This window comes from Suncus etruscus, chromosome 7 (assembly GCF_024139225.1).
Source record: "Suncus etruscus isolate mSunEtr1 chromosome 7, mSunEtr1.pri.cur, whole genome shotgun sequence".
NCBI lineage: Eukaryota > Metazoa > Chordata > Mammalia > Eulipotyphla > Soricidae > Suncus > Suncus etruscus.
This window is the reverse complement of record NC_064854.1, coordinates 121,979,612-121,997,006: the sequence shown is the minus strand read 5'-3', so window position 1 is coordinate 121,997,006 and position 17,395 is coordinate 121,979,612. Positions and strand designations below refer to the sequence as shown.

At 44.5% G+C, this 17,395-nt stretch overlaps 1 protein-coding gene across 2 annotated transcripts in view; it reads right to left on the bottom strand.

Annotated features, from left to right (window-relative positions):
• Positions 1 to 17,395, bottom strand: part of ARIH2 (ariadne RBR E3 ubiquitin protein ligase 2) — a 65,077-nt gene that overhangs the window by 22,546 nt on the left and 25,136 nt on the right. For both annotated transcript variants that reach the window (XM_049777358.1, XM_049777359.1), the window contains exons 4-8: positions 8,869 to 8,936; positions 4,701 to 4,764; positions 4,108 to 4,258; positions 1,725 to 1,846; positions 613 to 722 (exon numbers count right to left, since the gene is read on the bottom strand). In XM_049777358.1, coding sequence (XP_049633315.1) covers positions 613 to 722; positions 1,725 to 1,846; positions 4,108 to 4,258; positions 4,701 to 4,764; positions 8,869 to 8,936 — 515 coding nt within the window. The remainder of the gene's footprint in view (positions 1 to 612; positions 723 to 1,724; positions 1,847 to 4,107; positions 4,259 to 4,700; positions 4,765 to 8,868; positions 8,937 to 17,395) is intronic.

The window sequence follows — 17,395 nt, the reverse complement described above, 5'->3', positions numbered from 1 at the left end:
CTCTAAGGCACAATTTTTTTTGGGGGGGGGGTTTTGGGCCACACTTGTTGACGCTCAGGGGTTACTTCTGGCTATGTGCTCAGAAATCGCTCCTGGCTTGGGGAAACCATATGGGATGCCAGGGGATCGAACTGCAGTCCCTCCTAGGCTAGCGCTTGCAAGGCAGATGCCTTACCTCTCGCCCCATTGCTCTGGCCCTTAAGGCACAAATCTTAGTAACATAAACCATAATATATTATTCAAATATATAGCCTCCAGATTATTACAAAACAACTAAAGAAATGTGTATCTAGGTACTGACTCTCGCTCCCTTAGAGCAGAGATATACTTCTAGCTCAAAAACCCTGTATTTCGAGCCGGAGAGATAGCATGGAGGTAGGGCATTTGCCTTGCATGCAGAAAGACTGTGGTTCAAATCCCAGCATTCTATAAGATCCCCTGAGCCTGTCAGGAGAGATTTCTGAGGGTAGAGCTAGGAGGAACTCCTGAGCGCTGCTGGGTGTGACCTAAATACCAAAACAAAAACTATTTCCCAAACCCACCCTCACACAAAGCAACAGAAATAGCAGTTTGGAGGAAATAAGGCTCTCCAGCACCTACACTCATTCTTACCAGAAGACCTCGTTACACCGATTGCACTGTACACGGCGAGCTTTGGGCTCCTGTACTCGGATAACCATGGGGCAGTCTGCACCAGGGCACAGTTGGAGCTGATAATGACTCTGTGAATATGCCAAGAAGAAACAATGAGGGTAGCTTAGTGGTTGCCTTTAAATTATATCCCCCTGAACTCTCAAAATGCCTTCTATTCTTCCAGCTCGTGCCTTATATCAAGAGTCCACAGAAATTTGGGATAAATGGGCCCGGAGAGATAGCACAGCGGCGTTTGCCTTGCAAGCAGCCGATCCAGGACCAAAGGTGGTTGGTTCAAATCCCGGTGTCCCATATGGTCCCCCGTGCCTGCCAGGAGCTATTTCTGAGCAGACAGCCAGGAGTAACCCCTGAGCACCGCTGGGTGTGACCCAAAAACTAAAAAAAAAAAAAAAAAAAAAAAAAAAGAAATTTGGGATAAATGTGCTAAAAACATTACCAAGATATTAAAGAGGATATCTGAATGTTTAGCTTAGCTAAATATACCAACTTACTAAAATGATGGAAGGTAAGAACATAAAATGGACTAAACATCTGTAAGAAGAAAGTGACACATAGGGACCAGGACTGGAGAGGAATACAGTCCGATAATCTATACATAACCCTGAGGAGCTCAATGATCCTCAGGAATTGTCAAAAAAAAGCAGTATAAAATAAGAACAAGTTATTTTTTTTCAGACAATACTGAATTTATCCAAGAGCAAGCTTTAATGTTAGGCATAAAGACCAAAATGAAAAATCACACTACATGAATGGAGACTAAATACATAACCTATTGTACTACTGCTCTGGCTTGCCTACCCATGGAGCTATGTCTTTAAATGACAGCACAGAGGGATCAAAGCAATCCTGGGTAGGGCAGAGGGCATCTGCCATGCATATGGTTGACCTGACTTTGATCCGTCACACCTCGCATGGGGCCCTGAGCCCACTAGAAGTGATGTGTGAGTGCAGAGCTAAGAGTCACCCTTGAGCACCACTGGGTGTGGGACAACCCCCACCCCTCCAAACAATAGACTGCCTAGTCTAGGAAGCAGATCCAGGAACACAGTTACGATCACAGCTGGTCATACCTCCACATAGTCCCTGAAGAGGTAGCGCCTGTATTTGTCTCTTAATTCTTCACTGAGCAGCAATGGAAAAACAAAGTCCTCTGGAGTTCGAAGTAGACAGTCTTGGGCCATGCAAGAGACTCCTGTTAAAGAACAACCACCTGTTGGACAACTATAATACATTTGCCTATTTGACAAAAAATAATTTCCATTTCACCAAGGAAACCTCTGGAGAAACAAGATTTGGGGCAGGGACGGGGGGTTTCCACACTGATGATACTCAGGTTACTCCTGGCTCTGCACTCAGAAATTACCCCTGGTAGATTCAGGGGACCATATGGGATGCTTGAGATCGAACTTGAGCCAGCAGTGTGCAAGAAAAATGCCCTTCCTACTGTGCCTACTGCTCAGGCCCAAGAAGGAACAGAATTTATTCAAAGGAAGAAACCAATACAGTTACATGACTAGAATATTATTCCAGATTACATACCTATCAAATATAGCAATATGGGTAAAACTAAATCAGAGACCAGAGATAACATCACAGGGGTTATGTTGCCTTGCACGGAGTTTCAATTCCTGACATTCCAGGTGATCCAAGAACAGTCAGGTGTGACTCCAATATCCCCTTCTCCTCCCAGATCAAGATTTAAAGGCAAAATCTGGAGACATGGCTCAAATGGTTCCAGCACAAGTTTGGCATATAGAGAAGGTGGTTTGGTTGCTCAAGCACCAGCAAACACAAGAGTTAGTTTTTGTGCTGGGAAGTAACCCTTGGTCTCATGTATGCAAGGCAATCACAATGTAGCAGAGCCATATCCCCGGTCTTAGGTGGTCTCTAGACCAACAATTTTGTTTTGTGATGTTGCATATCACGTAAGTGATCATAACAAATACAACTGCATTCTGTAGATACAATTAAAGTGATGCTAGTTTAGTTTCACTATTATCAAGTCACAGTAAAAATAAATATCCCTGATAGCTATTAGCACATTTGTGGGGATTCTATTCGGGGGGTCAGGGCCACATCCAGTAGCGCTCAGGGGTTACTCCTGGCTCTGTGATCAGAAATCGCTCCTGGCAGGCTTGGGGACCATATGGGGTGCCAGGGACTGAACCCGGTCCACCCCAGGTCAGCAGCATGCAAGGCAAATGCCTTACCCATTGTGCTACCGCTCTAGTCCGTTAGCAAATTTGACTCATACTTTATGACCTAAATAGGGTCAAGTTCTTTTGTTGTTTCTGAATTAGTTAGCACTGAAGAATATCAACATAGGATATGCTGTTTAAATAACAAGTCAAGGGACCAGACACATAGCATGGAGGTAGGGTGTTTGCCTTGCATGCAGAAGGATGGTGATTCGAATCCTGGCATCCCATATGGTCCCCTGAGCCTGCCAGGGGCGATTTCTGAGCGTGGAGCCAGGAGGAACCCTTGAGCACTGCCGGATATGATCCAAAAACCAAAATAAATAAATAAATAAAATTTCTTTTCTTTTTCTTTTTTTTTTTTTTTTTTTTGGTTTTTGGGCCACACCTGGCGGTGCTCAGGGGTCACTCCTGGCTGTCTGCTCAGAAATAGCTCCTGGCAGGCACTGGGGACCATATGGGACACCGGGATTCGAACCAACCACCTTTGGTCCTGGATCGGCTGCTTGCAAGGCAAACGTCGCTGTGCTATCTCTTCGGGCCCTCTTTTTCTTTTTTTCTTTTTTGGTTTTTGGGTCACACTGCAGTGCTCAGGGGTTATTCCTGGCTCCAGGCTCAGAAATTGCTCCTGGCAGGCTCAGGGGACCATATGGGATTCCGGAATTCGAACTAATGACCTTCTGCATGAAAGGCAAAAGCCTTACCTCCATGCTATCTCTCTGGCCCCTTGATTTTTTTTTTTTAATAAAATTTCAAAATAAGTAATTACTCTCTTGTAAGGGACAAGACATGGACACTATTATTTTACATACATGTGAAAACAATAAGTTTAAGTGTCTAATTTAGCTGAGAACTAGGGAAAACTTTGCCAATTATCAGACTTTTTTTTGGGGGGGGGGGGCTGGAGATAGTACAACAGGCAGGACATTTGCCTTGTATGATGTCAACCTAAGTTCGATCCTTGGTACCTCGTATGGTGCCCTGAGCACATCAAGAGTGATCCCTGAGTGAGGGAGCCAGGAGTGAAGTGAACCCTGAGCACCACTGAGTATAGTCCTCCCCTAACAACAACAACATAAAGATTGATTTTTCTGGGGGGAAACACACACACACACACAAAGCCAAATCAATTCTGAAAATAAAAATCTCTGTAAGGCTCAAAAGAAAACATTAAGTTCACTTCAATGTCTAAAAGGACAGTCAAAGGTAAATAAATAGTTCAGGCCGGTTTTTCCAAGGTCTGTGTCAGACTCACCCACACCCACACCGTCTTTCACAAGTACTGAACAGTGCTGCTCCCAGCAGCTGCGGCAAAACTGATGCTGACACGCCAGAGAGAGTAGATTTTCCTTACGCACAAACTGCATACACACTGCACAATGGTGAGAGGGATGGGGCGTGGTTACCTGCGGAGAGAGAGCCAAAGCCATGAACCACGGGAGTGATCTGGAGCTTACAAAGTGTCACTCAAGTGCTATGTGTGAACTATGAAAGTCCCAAGAGTGAACACTTAGTAGTCTAAATCCCACCCTAAATTTAAAAAACAGATGGGGGTAGTGGTTTGAAAACAGAACTGACTATACTGTACATGTAAACGTTTAAAAGTAGGAGCTAGGGGCCGGCGAGGTGGCGCTAGAGGTAAGGTGTCTGCCTTGCAAGCGCTAGCCAAGGATCAGGACCACGGTTCGATCCCCCGGCGTCCCATATGGTCCCCCCAAGCCAGGGGCAATTTCTGAGCGCTTAGCCAGGAGTAACCCCTGAGCATCAAATGGGTGTGGCCCGAAAAACCAAAAAAAAAAAAAAAAAAAAAAAAAAAAAAAAAGTAGGAGCTAGAGAGATGATACTCACATGTTTCAATGGATTGGGTTGAACTCGAGCCTCAACAAGCAACTGAGCAGAATTAGATTTGTATCTACAAAACAAAAAGCAGAAATAAAAGGAATCAGAAATTGTACAATTAAAAAACACACATTCCGGGGCCGGAGAGATAGCATGGAGGTAAGGCATTTGCCTTCCATGCAAGAGGTCATCGGTTCCAATCCTGGCGCCCCATATGGTCCCCTGTGCCTGCCAGGAGCAATTTCTGAGCCTGGAGCCAGAAATAACCCCTGAGCACTGCCGGGTGTGACCCAAAAACCAAAAAAAAAACCAAAAAAAAAAAAAAAACCAAAAAAAAAAACCACATTCCCTTCCCTTTTGGTTTTTGGGCCATAACTGGCAGTGCTCAAGGGAATCATGGGATAAGCCAGGAAGTGAATCCAGGTCAGCTACATGTAAGGCAAATGTCCTACCCACTGTTGTAACTCTCTGGCTCTGAACTTTGAAGCCTTTTTTTTTTATGGGGGTGTGGGAGCATATGTTAGACCAGGTGATACTGACTAGTTACTACTGGGAGGCCAGAGAGTAGGGTGCTTACCTGGCATGCGGCCAACCCAGGTTCGATCCCTGGCATCCCCTTTGGTCCCGAGCCTGCCAGAAGTGATTTCTTTTTTTTTTTTTTCTTTTTTTTTTTTTTTTTGGGTCACACCTGGCAGTGCTCAGGGGTTACTCCTGGCTCAACACTCAGAAATTGCTCCTGGCAGGCTCGGGGGACCATATGGGATGCCAGAATTCAAACCACCGTCCTACTGCATGCAAGGCAAACGCCCCACCTCCATGTTATCTCTCTGGCCCCCAGACATGATTTCTGAGCACAGAAGCAGGAGTAACCCCTGAGCACTGCTGGATGTGGGTGCCCTCCTCCACCACCCCAAAAAAAGAGTTACGATGGGCTTGGCACTTAGGAATTACTCCTGACAGTACTTGGGAAATCAAATGGGATGCCAGGAATCGAACCTGGGTAGGTTGTGCTCAAGGCAAGAGTCCTACCCACTGTACTACTGCTCTGGACCCTTAAAAAACACACATTACAAACACACACACACACACACATTACTACTCCCTTCAAAAAAAACAACAGTTGGGCCAGAGAGATAGCACAGCTGTAGGGCATTCAAACAATGGTTTGAATCCCGGCATCCCATATGGACCCCCAGCCTGCCAGGAGCAATTTCTGAGTGCAGAGCCAGGATTAACTCCTGAGTGCCATAGAGTGTGACCCAAAAAACCGAAAACCAAAAAAAAAAAACAAAAAAAAAATACCACCATTCTGATTGGCTGAGTAGTGTAAGTTTTTTTTTGTTGTTGTTTTGTTTTGTTTTTGGGTCACACCCGGCAGTACTCAGGGGTTACTCCTGGCTGTCTGCTCAGAAATTGCTCCTGGCAGGCACAGGGGACCATATGGGACACCGGGATTCGAACCAACCACCTTTGGTCCTGGATCGGCTGCTTGCAAGGCAAACGCTGAGTAGTATAAGTTTTTTAATGATACTTCCTGATCACTGCTTGAGATATAATTACACCCCCCCCCAACAAGGAGACAAAATAGGGATCACATTCAGAAGGCCTCAAGTTTAATGTCTGGTACAGCAACACTAAGGCACTGACGGGGACAGCTACAGTGGCCCAGCGTGCCCTGGTGGCCTTCAGCAGCACCTTGTCTAAGCAGTACTTCACTGCTGGTCAGAGGATTGAGTCACTGGCCCAAGAAAAAAAGAAGTTCAGAGAAGAAACACAAATGTCAATTAAATCATTAAAGATGTTTTGAGGGGGCCGGAGAGATAGCATGGAGGTAAGGCGTTTGCCTCTCATGCAGGAGGTCATCGGTTCGAATCCCGGCGTCCCATATATGGTCCTCCCGTGCCTGCCAGGAGCAATTTCTGAGCCTGGAGCCAGGAATAACCCCTGAGCACTGCCGGGTGTGACCCAAAAACCACAAAAAAAAAAAAAAAAAAAAAAAGATAAAAAAAAAAAGATGTTTTGAGGACTTGAGTTCAAATTTTCACACTAAAACATCAAAAATGCTCCTTAATAATCTGGAGCAGGTTTGGGGGAAAAAATCTGGATTGTAGAACAAAAAGCAATTAGATGCCATTTATACTTACCAAATTGCAGTAATTTAAATTTTTTTTTTTTTGGTTTTTTGGGCCACACCCATTTGATGCTCAGGGGTCACTCCTGGCTAAGTGCTCAGAAATTGCTCCTGGCTTGGGGCGACCATATGGGATCGAACCGCAGTCCTTCCTTGGCTAGCGCTTGTAAGGCAGACACCTTACCTCTAGCGTCACCTCGCCGGGAGTAATTTAAATTTAAGAACAAAAACATCCGCACATCATTGGTGGTGGGCATGCAATATACTATAATCATTTTGAACCAAATAATTTTGGCATTATTCAGTAAAATTAAAGAACTCTGAACCTTCAGTGCAGCAACTAATGAACCCTAAAAATATCAAATGACAAGTCATGCCCAAGGTTTCTTTTCCTTTCTTTCTTTCTTTTTTTTTTTTTGCTTTTTGGGCCATACTGGTGACCAGTAACCAGGGGTTACTCCTGGTTTTGCGCTCAGAAATCACTCCCAGTTTGGGGGCCATATGGGACACCGGAAATCAAACCAGCTCCGTCCTGGGTCAGCTGCATGCAAGGCAAACACCCTACCACTGCACAATTGCTCTGGCTCTGTGCCCAAGTTTTCTTCAGAAACTTAATCATATAAAAAAGTTTTTCAGGGTGCCAGAGAGATAGCATAGAGTTCTACTGCAGTTGGCTTCTAGTAAGAGAGCAAGAGAATCTAACAACTCTCCTATAAGTCATAGGCCAATTCTCCTACAACAGAGTAGTATTTAGTCTAAACTGTAAATAGTGCTGAGGATGAGAATTTTTTTGCCTGGAACTGGAGCGACAGCACAGTGGGTAGGTGTTTGCCCTGCACGAGGCTGACCCAGGACAGAGCTGGGTTTGATCCCCGGTTCCCATATGGTCCCCTGAGCCTGCCAGGAGTGATTTCTGAGTGCAGAACCTGGAGAAACTCCTGAGCACCATGGGGTGTGGCCCCAAAACAAAACCAAAAGGAAAAAGAATTTTTTAGCCAGACAGAGGATATGCCTCTGAGGGTGAGGGAGAGAGAATAAAATCTCTTTTAGGAATGTAGGAGGAGGAAGAACCCATTTCCATCTGGTAGGTTACAAGAAATCTCAAGATTTCAAAGGTCTGGACCATAAGACCATTCGGGTGGTCAGTAGCAAACTGGCCAACCTTTTCTGAAGTAAGTATGTGATATAGTCCTTGCTTAATGTAACAAAAAAAATAATTACGACATGCTGGCATTTTCTAGAAGAGCAATATCTAAAAAGTAACATTGGCAAATAAAAATCAACAAAGGCATAAAAACCTAAATTAGGGCTGGAGAACTAGTACAGAAGTTCAGGGGCTTGCCCTGCATGTACTGATCACAGTTGGATCTTTGAGCACAGAACCAAGAGCAGGGGCCGGAGAGATAGCATGGAGGTAAGGCGTTTGCCTTTCATGCAGAAGGTCATCGGTTCGAATCCCAGGGTCCCATATGGTCCCCTGTGCCTGCCAGGAGCAATTTCTGAGCATGGAGCCAGGAGTAACCCCTGAGCATTGCCGGGTGTGACCCAAAAACCACAAAAAAAAAAAAAAAAGAACCAAGAGCAAGCACTGATCACTAGCACCACCAGATGTGACTCAGGCCCCAAATCTTGAACTATAAAGGATGGAAAATTTTTTATAATGAAACTCTGTGTCAACATAATTAGAGTTAATATATTGAAGACAAAAGGGTGAACCGTATGATCCAAAGTTTTTAAAATGTAATATATGTGCCTCACCTCCACCCCACAAAGGTACTGTGTGGGGCAAGAACTAGAGCACAGTAAGGTAAAGCCCTGGCATTGCATGTGCTAACCCAGGTTGTTTCCCTAGCACCCTCTATAGACCCCTGAGTCTGTCAGGACTGATCCCTGTGCATAGGGCCAGGATTAAGTACTGACCACAACTGGGGATGGCCCAACAACCCCGCATTATAATATGCAAATTAATAAAGATAAGTTCCAAGATGTGAGCGGGCAGAGAGAGGAATAGTGGTAACGCCATCTCTCTTCCCTCAAATACCTTACCTGTCCAAAATCTCTGCAACTTGCCAGTGGAAATTAACTAATATAAGTTTAGCAACTGAATGAGATACCTAGAATGAAGAAAGAAAAAAAATTATTATAACTATAGTTATTTCAGCTCACACATTTTGAGAAACACAAAAATGCCTAGTAAGCCCAGGCTTGATTTCCAAATTCTTCCTCTCCATTCTCCGCTTTAAGTTTTAAGTATTTATTAGATGTTTGATTAACTAAAATCTTAAACATTTAAAAAATAATTTTAGTTAGGCTCTAGGATTTACAATACTGCTAATGATGGAGTTTAGTGCATACAATATTCTTTAAATTGAAACTTACAGTTTGTGATCATATGGATCTCTTGATTTTTCTATTTTTGTTTTCACTAATGACCCCCCAAATTAAGTTTTATTAACAAAAGAATCCATTTGCAGTAAATAATAACCGAGCATACAATTAGGCAAGTGTCATGGGTTTCCTAATAGTATCATGTTCCTTCAAACTGCTGTTGGAGGCCACACAGGAAAGCATATGCCTCTTGGTTGAAGTAAAATATCCAGGTTTTAAATTCCTGTATAAACCCCATAAAACAGCCCTATTTATAATCTCCAAATTCTTTTTTCTTCTTTTTTTCGTTTTGCTTTTTATAATCCCCAAATTCTTAACAACTAGGCAGCCTGTGAGGATCAAACTCAAGTAGGCCATGTGCAAGGCAAGCACCTTTTTCACTGTACTAGTAGCTACTCTGACTACTATAAATTCTTCTAAAAGGAAATTTTCCTAAAGGAAATGGCCAAGCACACATGCTCCCCTCCAAAAACAGGGTCAGAGAGATAGTATGGTAAGTAATATACTGCGCTCACTGATTCCAGTTCAATTCCTGGCCATATTTGATCCCCGAAGCCCCACCCAATGGATCCAAAATAAAGCAAATGAATATCCTGAGTAACGGGGCCAGAGAGAAAGTATGGAGGTAAGGTGTTTGCCTTTCATAGAGAAGGTCATTGGTTCAAATTCTTGACATCCCATATGGTCCCCTGAGCTTGCCAGGAGTGATTTCTGAACATGGAGCCAGGAGTGACCCTTGAGCACTGCCAGGTGTGACACAAAATGAAACAAAACAACAAACAAAAAACCTAAAAAAACAAGACTATCCTTAGTATCAAAACTGGGAGCAGAGGGATGCAACAGAAGACTGGTTACTTGAAAGCTTACATCACGATTTCTAGAACTGACTACCCTATGAAGTGTGAATGAACCAAGGAGAAATTAGAGTATTTAAGGCTGGGCACTAAGAGAACATACAGAACCTGGTATCTTCCCTGTTCACTAGACTGAATATTTATGATGATGCTTGAGGGGATATATGGTACCAAGGATTGACCCTGGTCAGCCACATGCAAGGCAAATACTCTACTCGTTATAGTAATTCTTTTTTTTTTTTTTTTTTGGTTTTTGGGCCACACCCGGTAACGCTCAGGGGTTACTCCTGGCTATGTGCTCAGAAGTTGCTCCTGGCTTGGGGGACCATATGGGACGCCAGGGGATCGAACCGCGGTCCGTCCAAGGCTAGCGCAGGCAAGGCAGGCACCTTACCTTTAGAGCCACCGCCCGGCCCCATCGTTATAGTAATTCTCCAGATCCGAGACTGAATCTTTTTTGTCTCTTTTTTTTTTCTTTTCTTTTTATCTTTTTTGGGGGTCACACCTGGCAGCACTCAGGGGTTACTCCTGGCTCTGCGCTCAAAAATTGACCCTGGCAGACATGGGGGACCCTATGGGATGCTGGGAAAGGAAACACCATCCTTCTGGATGTAATTAATGCCCTACCTCCATGCTATCTCTCAGGCCCTGAATCTTTTTGTTTTTGTTTTCTGGGTCAAACCCAACTGTGTTCAGGGGTTACTACTGGCTCTGCACTGTAAAGTCACTCCTGGCAGGCTCAAGGAGGACAGTATGGGATGCTGGGGATGAATCGGGTCCATCCAGGGTTGGCTGAATGCAAAGCAAATGTCCTACCACTATGCTATCGCTCCAGTCCCTAGACTGAATCTTTAAACAAAGCCAAGGACCAGGTAGTGGCACATGCCTGATCCAGGTAAAATTGCAAAAGGGAAGGCAAACAGCGTCTAACAGACAACTCCTGTTTAAAGTTCAAGTCATTCCTAAAGGAAACAATAGTACTGGGCCAGGACATATTCCAGTGTTCAAACGGTAACAAAAACCATCTAAGAAAGTATTTTCCTCTTTTACAGCCCAGGTAAATCTGGAGGAAATGAGAGGCTTCAAACATTTACTTTATCTAAGTGGAAGACAATGATAACAATATACTTTCCCTTTAGGTAAAAAGTACCTAGCTTCAGCATATTGCTGCAGTGTTTAGATTTTGGCACTGTCGATAGCCCCTGGGCATTGCCAGATAGGAAGCCAAAAAAAACAAAAAAACAAAAAAAAACTAGGGCCATAGAGATAGCATGGAGGTGTTTGCCTTTGCATGCAGAAGGACGATGGTTCAAATCCCGGCATCCCATAAGGTCCCCTAGCCCTGCCCAGGAGCGATTTCTGAGTGTAGAGCCAGGAGTGACCAGAGCGCTGCCAGGTGTGACCCCAAACCAACTAACTAAATAAATAAAAATAAATAAAAATAAACTAATGACTTTTTTTTTTTTTTTGGTTTTTGGGTCACACCCGGCAGTGCTCAGGGGTTATTCCTGGCTCCAGGCTCAGAAATTGCTCCTGGCAGGCACGGGGGACCATATGGGACGCCGGGATTCCAACCGATGACCTCCTGCATGAAAGGCAAACGCCTTACCTCCATGCTATCTCTCCGGCCCCTAAACTAATGAATTTTAAGACATGATAATGATACGCACACATTTTGGACTAAAGAGATAGGGCACTTGCCTTAACCGTGGCTGGCCTAGTTTGATCCCTAGCATGACATATGACCCATCACACACTACCAGCAGAGATCTCTGAGCACTGAGTCAGGTATGGTCCATTTCCCACCAAAGAAATATAGGAAATATTTTTAGGTAAACATGTAATATTAGAAGTTTTATTTGACTAATTTTTTTGTTTGTTTGTTTTTTTGGCCATACTCGTTTGATGCTCAGGGATTACTCCTGGCTAAGTGCTCAGTAATTGCCCCTGGCTTGGGGGGGACCATGTGTGATGCCAGGGGATCGAACCTCGGTCCTTCCTTGGCTAGCGCCACCTCACCGGCCCCTATTTGACTAATTTTTCTATTTCTGAAATACTAATTGATAAAAAAAATAAAAATAAAGGGGCAGGATAAGTAACAAAGGGGTAAGTACTTGTCTTGATCGCAGCGCAAGCAGGTTTAACCCTAAAACCACATATGGTTCCAACTAAGCATCAGTAGGAGTGGTCACTGAGCAGGGAGTAAGCCCCAAGCATTGCCAGAAATCCCAACAAGAATAAAGAAGAGGGGGCCCGGAGAGAGAGCACAGCAGTAGGGCGTTTTGCCTTGAATGCAGCCAAACCAGGACAGATGGTAGTTCGAATCCCAGCATCCCATATGGTCCCCGGAGCCTGCCAGGAGCGATTTCTGAGTGCAGAGCCAGGAGTAACCCCTGAAATCCACCAGGTGTGACCCAAAAAACAAAACAAAACAAAACAAAAGAATAAAGAAGACCAGAAATGAAGAATGATGAAGTTTCTTTTCCAAATCTTTGCAGTCCTAGGGACCAAGAGACAGTTCAGCTGTTAGGGTGCTTGCCTCATATGTACTGAACCCCAGCTTGATCCCCTACTCTTGGCATGGCTGTTGAGCAGTGCTAGAAACAACCCCTGAACATGAGGCCAACAGAAGATAGTGAATACTGACAAAAAACTAAATCAGCGTTTTTCAACCACTGTGCCACAGCACACTAGTGTGCCTTGAGATATTGTCTGGTGTGCCATGGGAAAAATTCCAGTTTCATCTGTAACATAGGGCTTCGGCTCACAAATAGGCCAATTATTAGATTATTTTATAATAAAGTAATTATAAAATAAGTTATTTGTGTTTATTTGATTCCTATTCAAGAGAATTACTTTATCTATAGTCAATATAGGCAAGAGTTAAATTTTTTTTAACATTTTCTAATGGTGGTTTCATGGGGAAAAAATGTGCCTTTGCACAAAGAGGTTGAAAAACACTGGCCTAAATCACAGTTTAATCTTGAGTGATAACCCAATTTTCAGTCCCGGGGCCGGCGCGGTGGCGCTAGAGGTAAGGGGTCTGCCTTGCCTGCACTAGCCTAGGATGGACCGCGGTTCAATCCCCCGGCATCCCATATGGTCCCCCAAGCCAGGAGCGACTTCTGAGTGCATAGCCAGGAGTAACCCGAGCGTCACCGGATGTAGCCCAAAAACCAAAAAAAAAGTTTTCAGTCCCATGAGGATCACTGACAGATAAAATTGGAGTCTATTTACAGAGTCCACGACTCTCTCCTCTTAGGGTTCAATGTGGGCCCCTCTAATGAAAGCGGATCACTATCTCGGGAATCTTACCCATGTCCAAAATGTAAACCCTCACCACGTAGAATCTATTCTTGACCATCTCTTTGGATATTCATAAGACTCTAAGTCAAGAATATAGGACTGGTGGGGCACTTGCCTTACACACAGTTCACCCCGGTTCAGTCTTCAAGTGCAAAATAAGTCCTGAACACTGCTGGGTGTGGCCCGAAACCAAACAGAAAAAAGAGCTACAACCAATTACAGAGATTCTCACTAGGAGAAATGAGATGTTTTCCTAGATCTTCTCTATCACCAAATCATAATGAATTGTGTCCTATTGGGCCAGAGCGATAGCACAACAGTAGGGTGTTTGCCTTGTATGCAGCTGACCTATAACTGACAGTGGTTCAATTCCTGGTATTCCATATGGTCTCCCGAGCCTGCCAGGAACGATTTCTGAGCGTGGAGCCAGGAGTAACCCCCGAGCACTGCCGGGTGTGACCCAAAAAAACCAGAAACAAACAAACAAACAAACAAAAAAAGACCTTTATATTCCCCTTGGTTCTCTCCTTAACACAGCTCAATGAATCTCTTGCCTTTTCTGACTGTTTAACCAGTCTTAGCCACACTTCCAAGACTAGCTAGCCCTAGGGGCTTTATACTGCCAATTTTCTCTCACTGCCTTTAACATTTTACCCTCTACTATCACCACCAGTCTCATCTCTATCCAAAGTCTCTATCCTGCTTCTCCTAGCATTATCATCAGAAAAATGTGTTACCAGCACAGTGACCAACCATTTTATGCTAATAAGTCATCTGGACTTCTTCAATGCCAAGCTTCCACAAGCCCCTGTATGGTAGCAACAATAAGATGATGATTATGGAGTTCCTAGAATTTGCCGGGATCAGTTCCTACCATATTTAAAACAATTCATTATGGGAGGGCCGGGAGAGATAGCATGGAGGTAGGACATATGCCTTGCATGCAGGATGGTAGTTTGAATCCCAGCATCCCATATGGTCCCCGAGCCTGCTAGGAGTGATCTCTGAGCGTAGAGCCAGGAGTGATCCCTGAGCACTGCCAGGTGTGACCCCAAAACAACAACAACAACAACAAAAACAACAAATTCATCATGGGAGGCCAGAGCAAGAGCACAGCAGTAGGGCATTTGCCTTGCATGCAGCCAACACAGGACAAATGGTGGTTTAATTTCTAGCATTCCATATGGTCCCCTGAACCTGCCAGGAGCGACAACTTCTAAACACAGCGCCAGGAGTAACCCGAGCGCTGCCAGGTATGGCCCCAAAATCAAAAATCAAAAACAAAACAAAACAAAAAATCCAACATAGTTCTCCACTATTATCATTGACAAGATAAACCTTAATTTGGGGGGGGTCTGGGTCACACCCACCAGCACTCAGGGGTCACTGAGAGCTCTGTGCTAAGAAATGACTACTGACAGGCTTGAGGGGAACATAGGGATGTCAGGGATCAAATCTGGGTTAGCCACATGCAAGGCAAACAAACACCCTACCTTCTGTGCTATTGCTTTGGTCCCCTTAAAATTTAATGGGATAGTTAGCACAATCCACATCTGAACCATGACCCCACCTTGCACATGACCAACCACGGACAAACTCCGGTTCTATTCCCAGAATCCCATATGGTCCCCCCCCTCAAGTCTGTCAGGAGCGATTTCTGAATGCAGAGCCAGGAGTAATCCCTGAGAGCCGCAGGTGTGACCCTCCTCCCCAAATAATATATTTCTATAATATATGTGAAGAAAAAGAAAGTCATGAGAACTTAGATGGTTTGAATTGGATAAGAATATCGCTTAATGAGGGGCCAGAGAGACAGCATGGAGGTAAGGCATTTGTCTTGCATGCAGAAGCTTGGTGGTTTGAATCTCGCATCTCATATGGTCGCCTGAGCCTGCCAGGAGTGATTTCTGAGCACAGAGCCAGGAGTGGCCCCTAAGCGCTGCCGGGGTGTGACCCAAAAATAAAAAAAAAAGAATATCACTTAATGAAATCTGAGTTAGAAGACAATACAAATGCCTTATAGGAATATTCACAACAGTAATGTTTATACCTGAAAATTCTCCCGATCCCTTGCAATCAATGAAGAAAGGGACCACCTTAAGAAGTTAGGAAAAGTCAACTCAAGTGAAAAAGAAAAGGTAAAATCAAAACCAAAACCCAAAACACACACAACAAAAAGCTATATGTCTACAGATACCAGCATTCAACCAACATGGTCAAGTATCAATTGAGAGTAATACACCGGACGTGGAGCAACCCCCAAATTCCTAACAGAATCTAAAGTACTACTGGAAGCTCTAACAGTGTGTGGCCGTCGTATATGTTGGTATTTGACAAAATTACCAGGTGATGGAGCTGGAGCAGTGGCGCAGGGCATAAGGCGTTTGCATTGTGTGTGCTAGCCTAGGATGGACCTTGGTTCGATTTCCCCCTGGCGTCTCATATGGTCCCCCCCTCAAGCCAGGATCGATTTCTGAGCGCATAGCCAGGAGTAACCCCTGAGAGTCACCGGATATGGTCCCCAAACAAATAAACAAAACAAAAAAAAAAAAAACAGAAACAAAAACAAACTACCAGGCACCTCTCAGACTGCCTCACTCCCAGGCAAGTCTGAGTAGTCACATGAATTCCCAAGTCTCGTCTTGGTCAGTGTAAATCTCTCCCAAAGAGAATTACTTTTCTCATTTTAGGGAAGGAAAGTAGTATAAAGGGATACAGATTGGTTGTTCCACAGTCCCCAAGGGGGAAATGGAAATCATATCCCCTATCGGGAGAGAATAGGAGATGCTGTTCTGGTTGTAGCAGATATAATCCACATAGATATGAAGGTTGTAAGAGGCAAGAAGCTCACACTACAGGCTGCTCACCCACAAGCCAGTTGCTCCACACGTGGAACCCCAAGCCTAGAGGAAAAGCTCTCTCCCTCAGCCTTCCAATCTCCCCTTTATTGAGATCCAAACAAAACCCCTTCCCCCAGGAGGAGGGGAAAAAGCAGGCAATGAGAACAGATACAAATGGAAACTATTACGAAGACCTCAGGAGTGTGAATGTCAAAGATGAGGAGAGGCAAGTAGAAGTACCCAGTTCATCGAAGTCTGGAAGATGTCCCCAAGTTTTTGGATAGTCCAAAGAAGGCCTTCAGAACCAGCAACAGGATTAGAGAAGCCCAACTGCAATCCAGTTTTGGGTCTTCCCTCTCCCCACACACTTATCCTCTACCCTCAAATCTGACCCCCAGCAGGTCAGAAGTCTCTCTCTCTTTTTTTTTTTTTTGGTTTTTGGGTCACACCGGCAGTGCTCAGGGGTTATTCCTGGCTCCAGGCTCAGAAATTGCTCCTGGCAGGCACGGGGGACCATATGGGGCGCCGGGATTCGAACCAATGACCTCCTGCATGAAAGGCAAACGCCTTACCTCCATGCTATCTCTCTGGCCCCCAGGTCAGAAGTCTCTAGGGAACTTTCCCTAACACTTCAGAAGTTTGAAGCCTCTGCTGTCATTTACCCAAGACATGGCCTGCATTACCAATTACAATAGCCTGTTTTGCTTTTACAGTCTCAACATTCTTGAATGATTTCCAAATTTTTATTTCAGGAGGCACTCAGCTATAAATAGTGTTACAAAGGACTTCATCGGGTCAAAGAGAAAGTACAGCGAGTAGGGTGCTTGCCTTGCACATGGCCAACCTGGGGTAGATCTCAATATGGTCCCGAGCCTACCAGGTGTAATTCCTGATTGCATAGCCAAAAATAACCCTTGATATCATCTCCAGGTATGGCCCAAACAGAAAACAAAAGGACTTTGCTGCTGGTAATCAATATTTTCCAAACGCTAATTTTCTCTCAAACAACTGTGTCATCAGCTATACTCTATATTTGGGACACTTGAAAATTACTTCCCAGGGCCCAGAGAGATAGCACAGCGGCGTTTGCCTTGCAAGCAGCCGATCCAGGACCAAAGTGGTTGGTTCGAATCCCGGTGTCCCATATGGTCCCCCGTGCCTGCCAGGAGCTATTTCTGAGCAGAC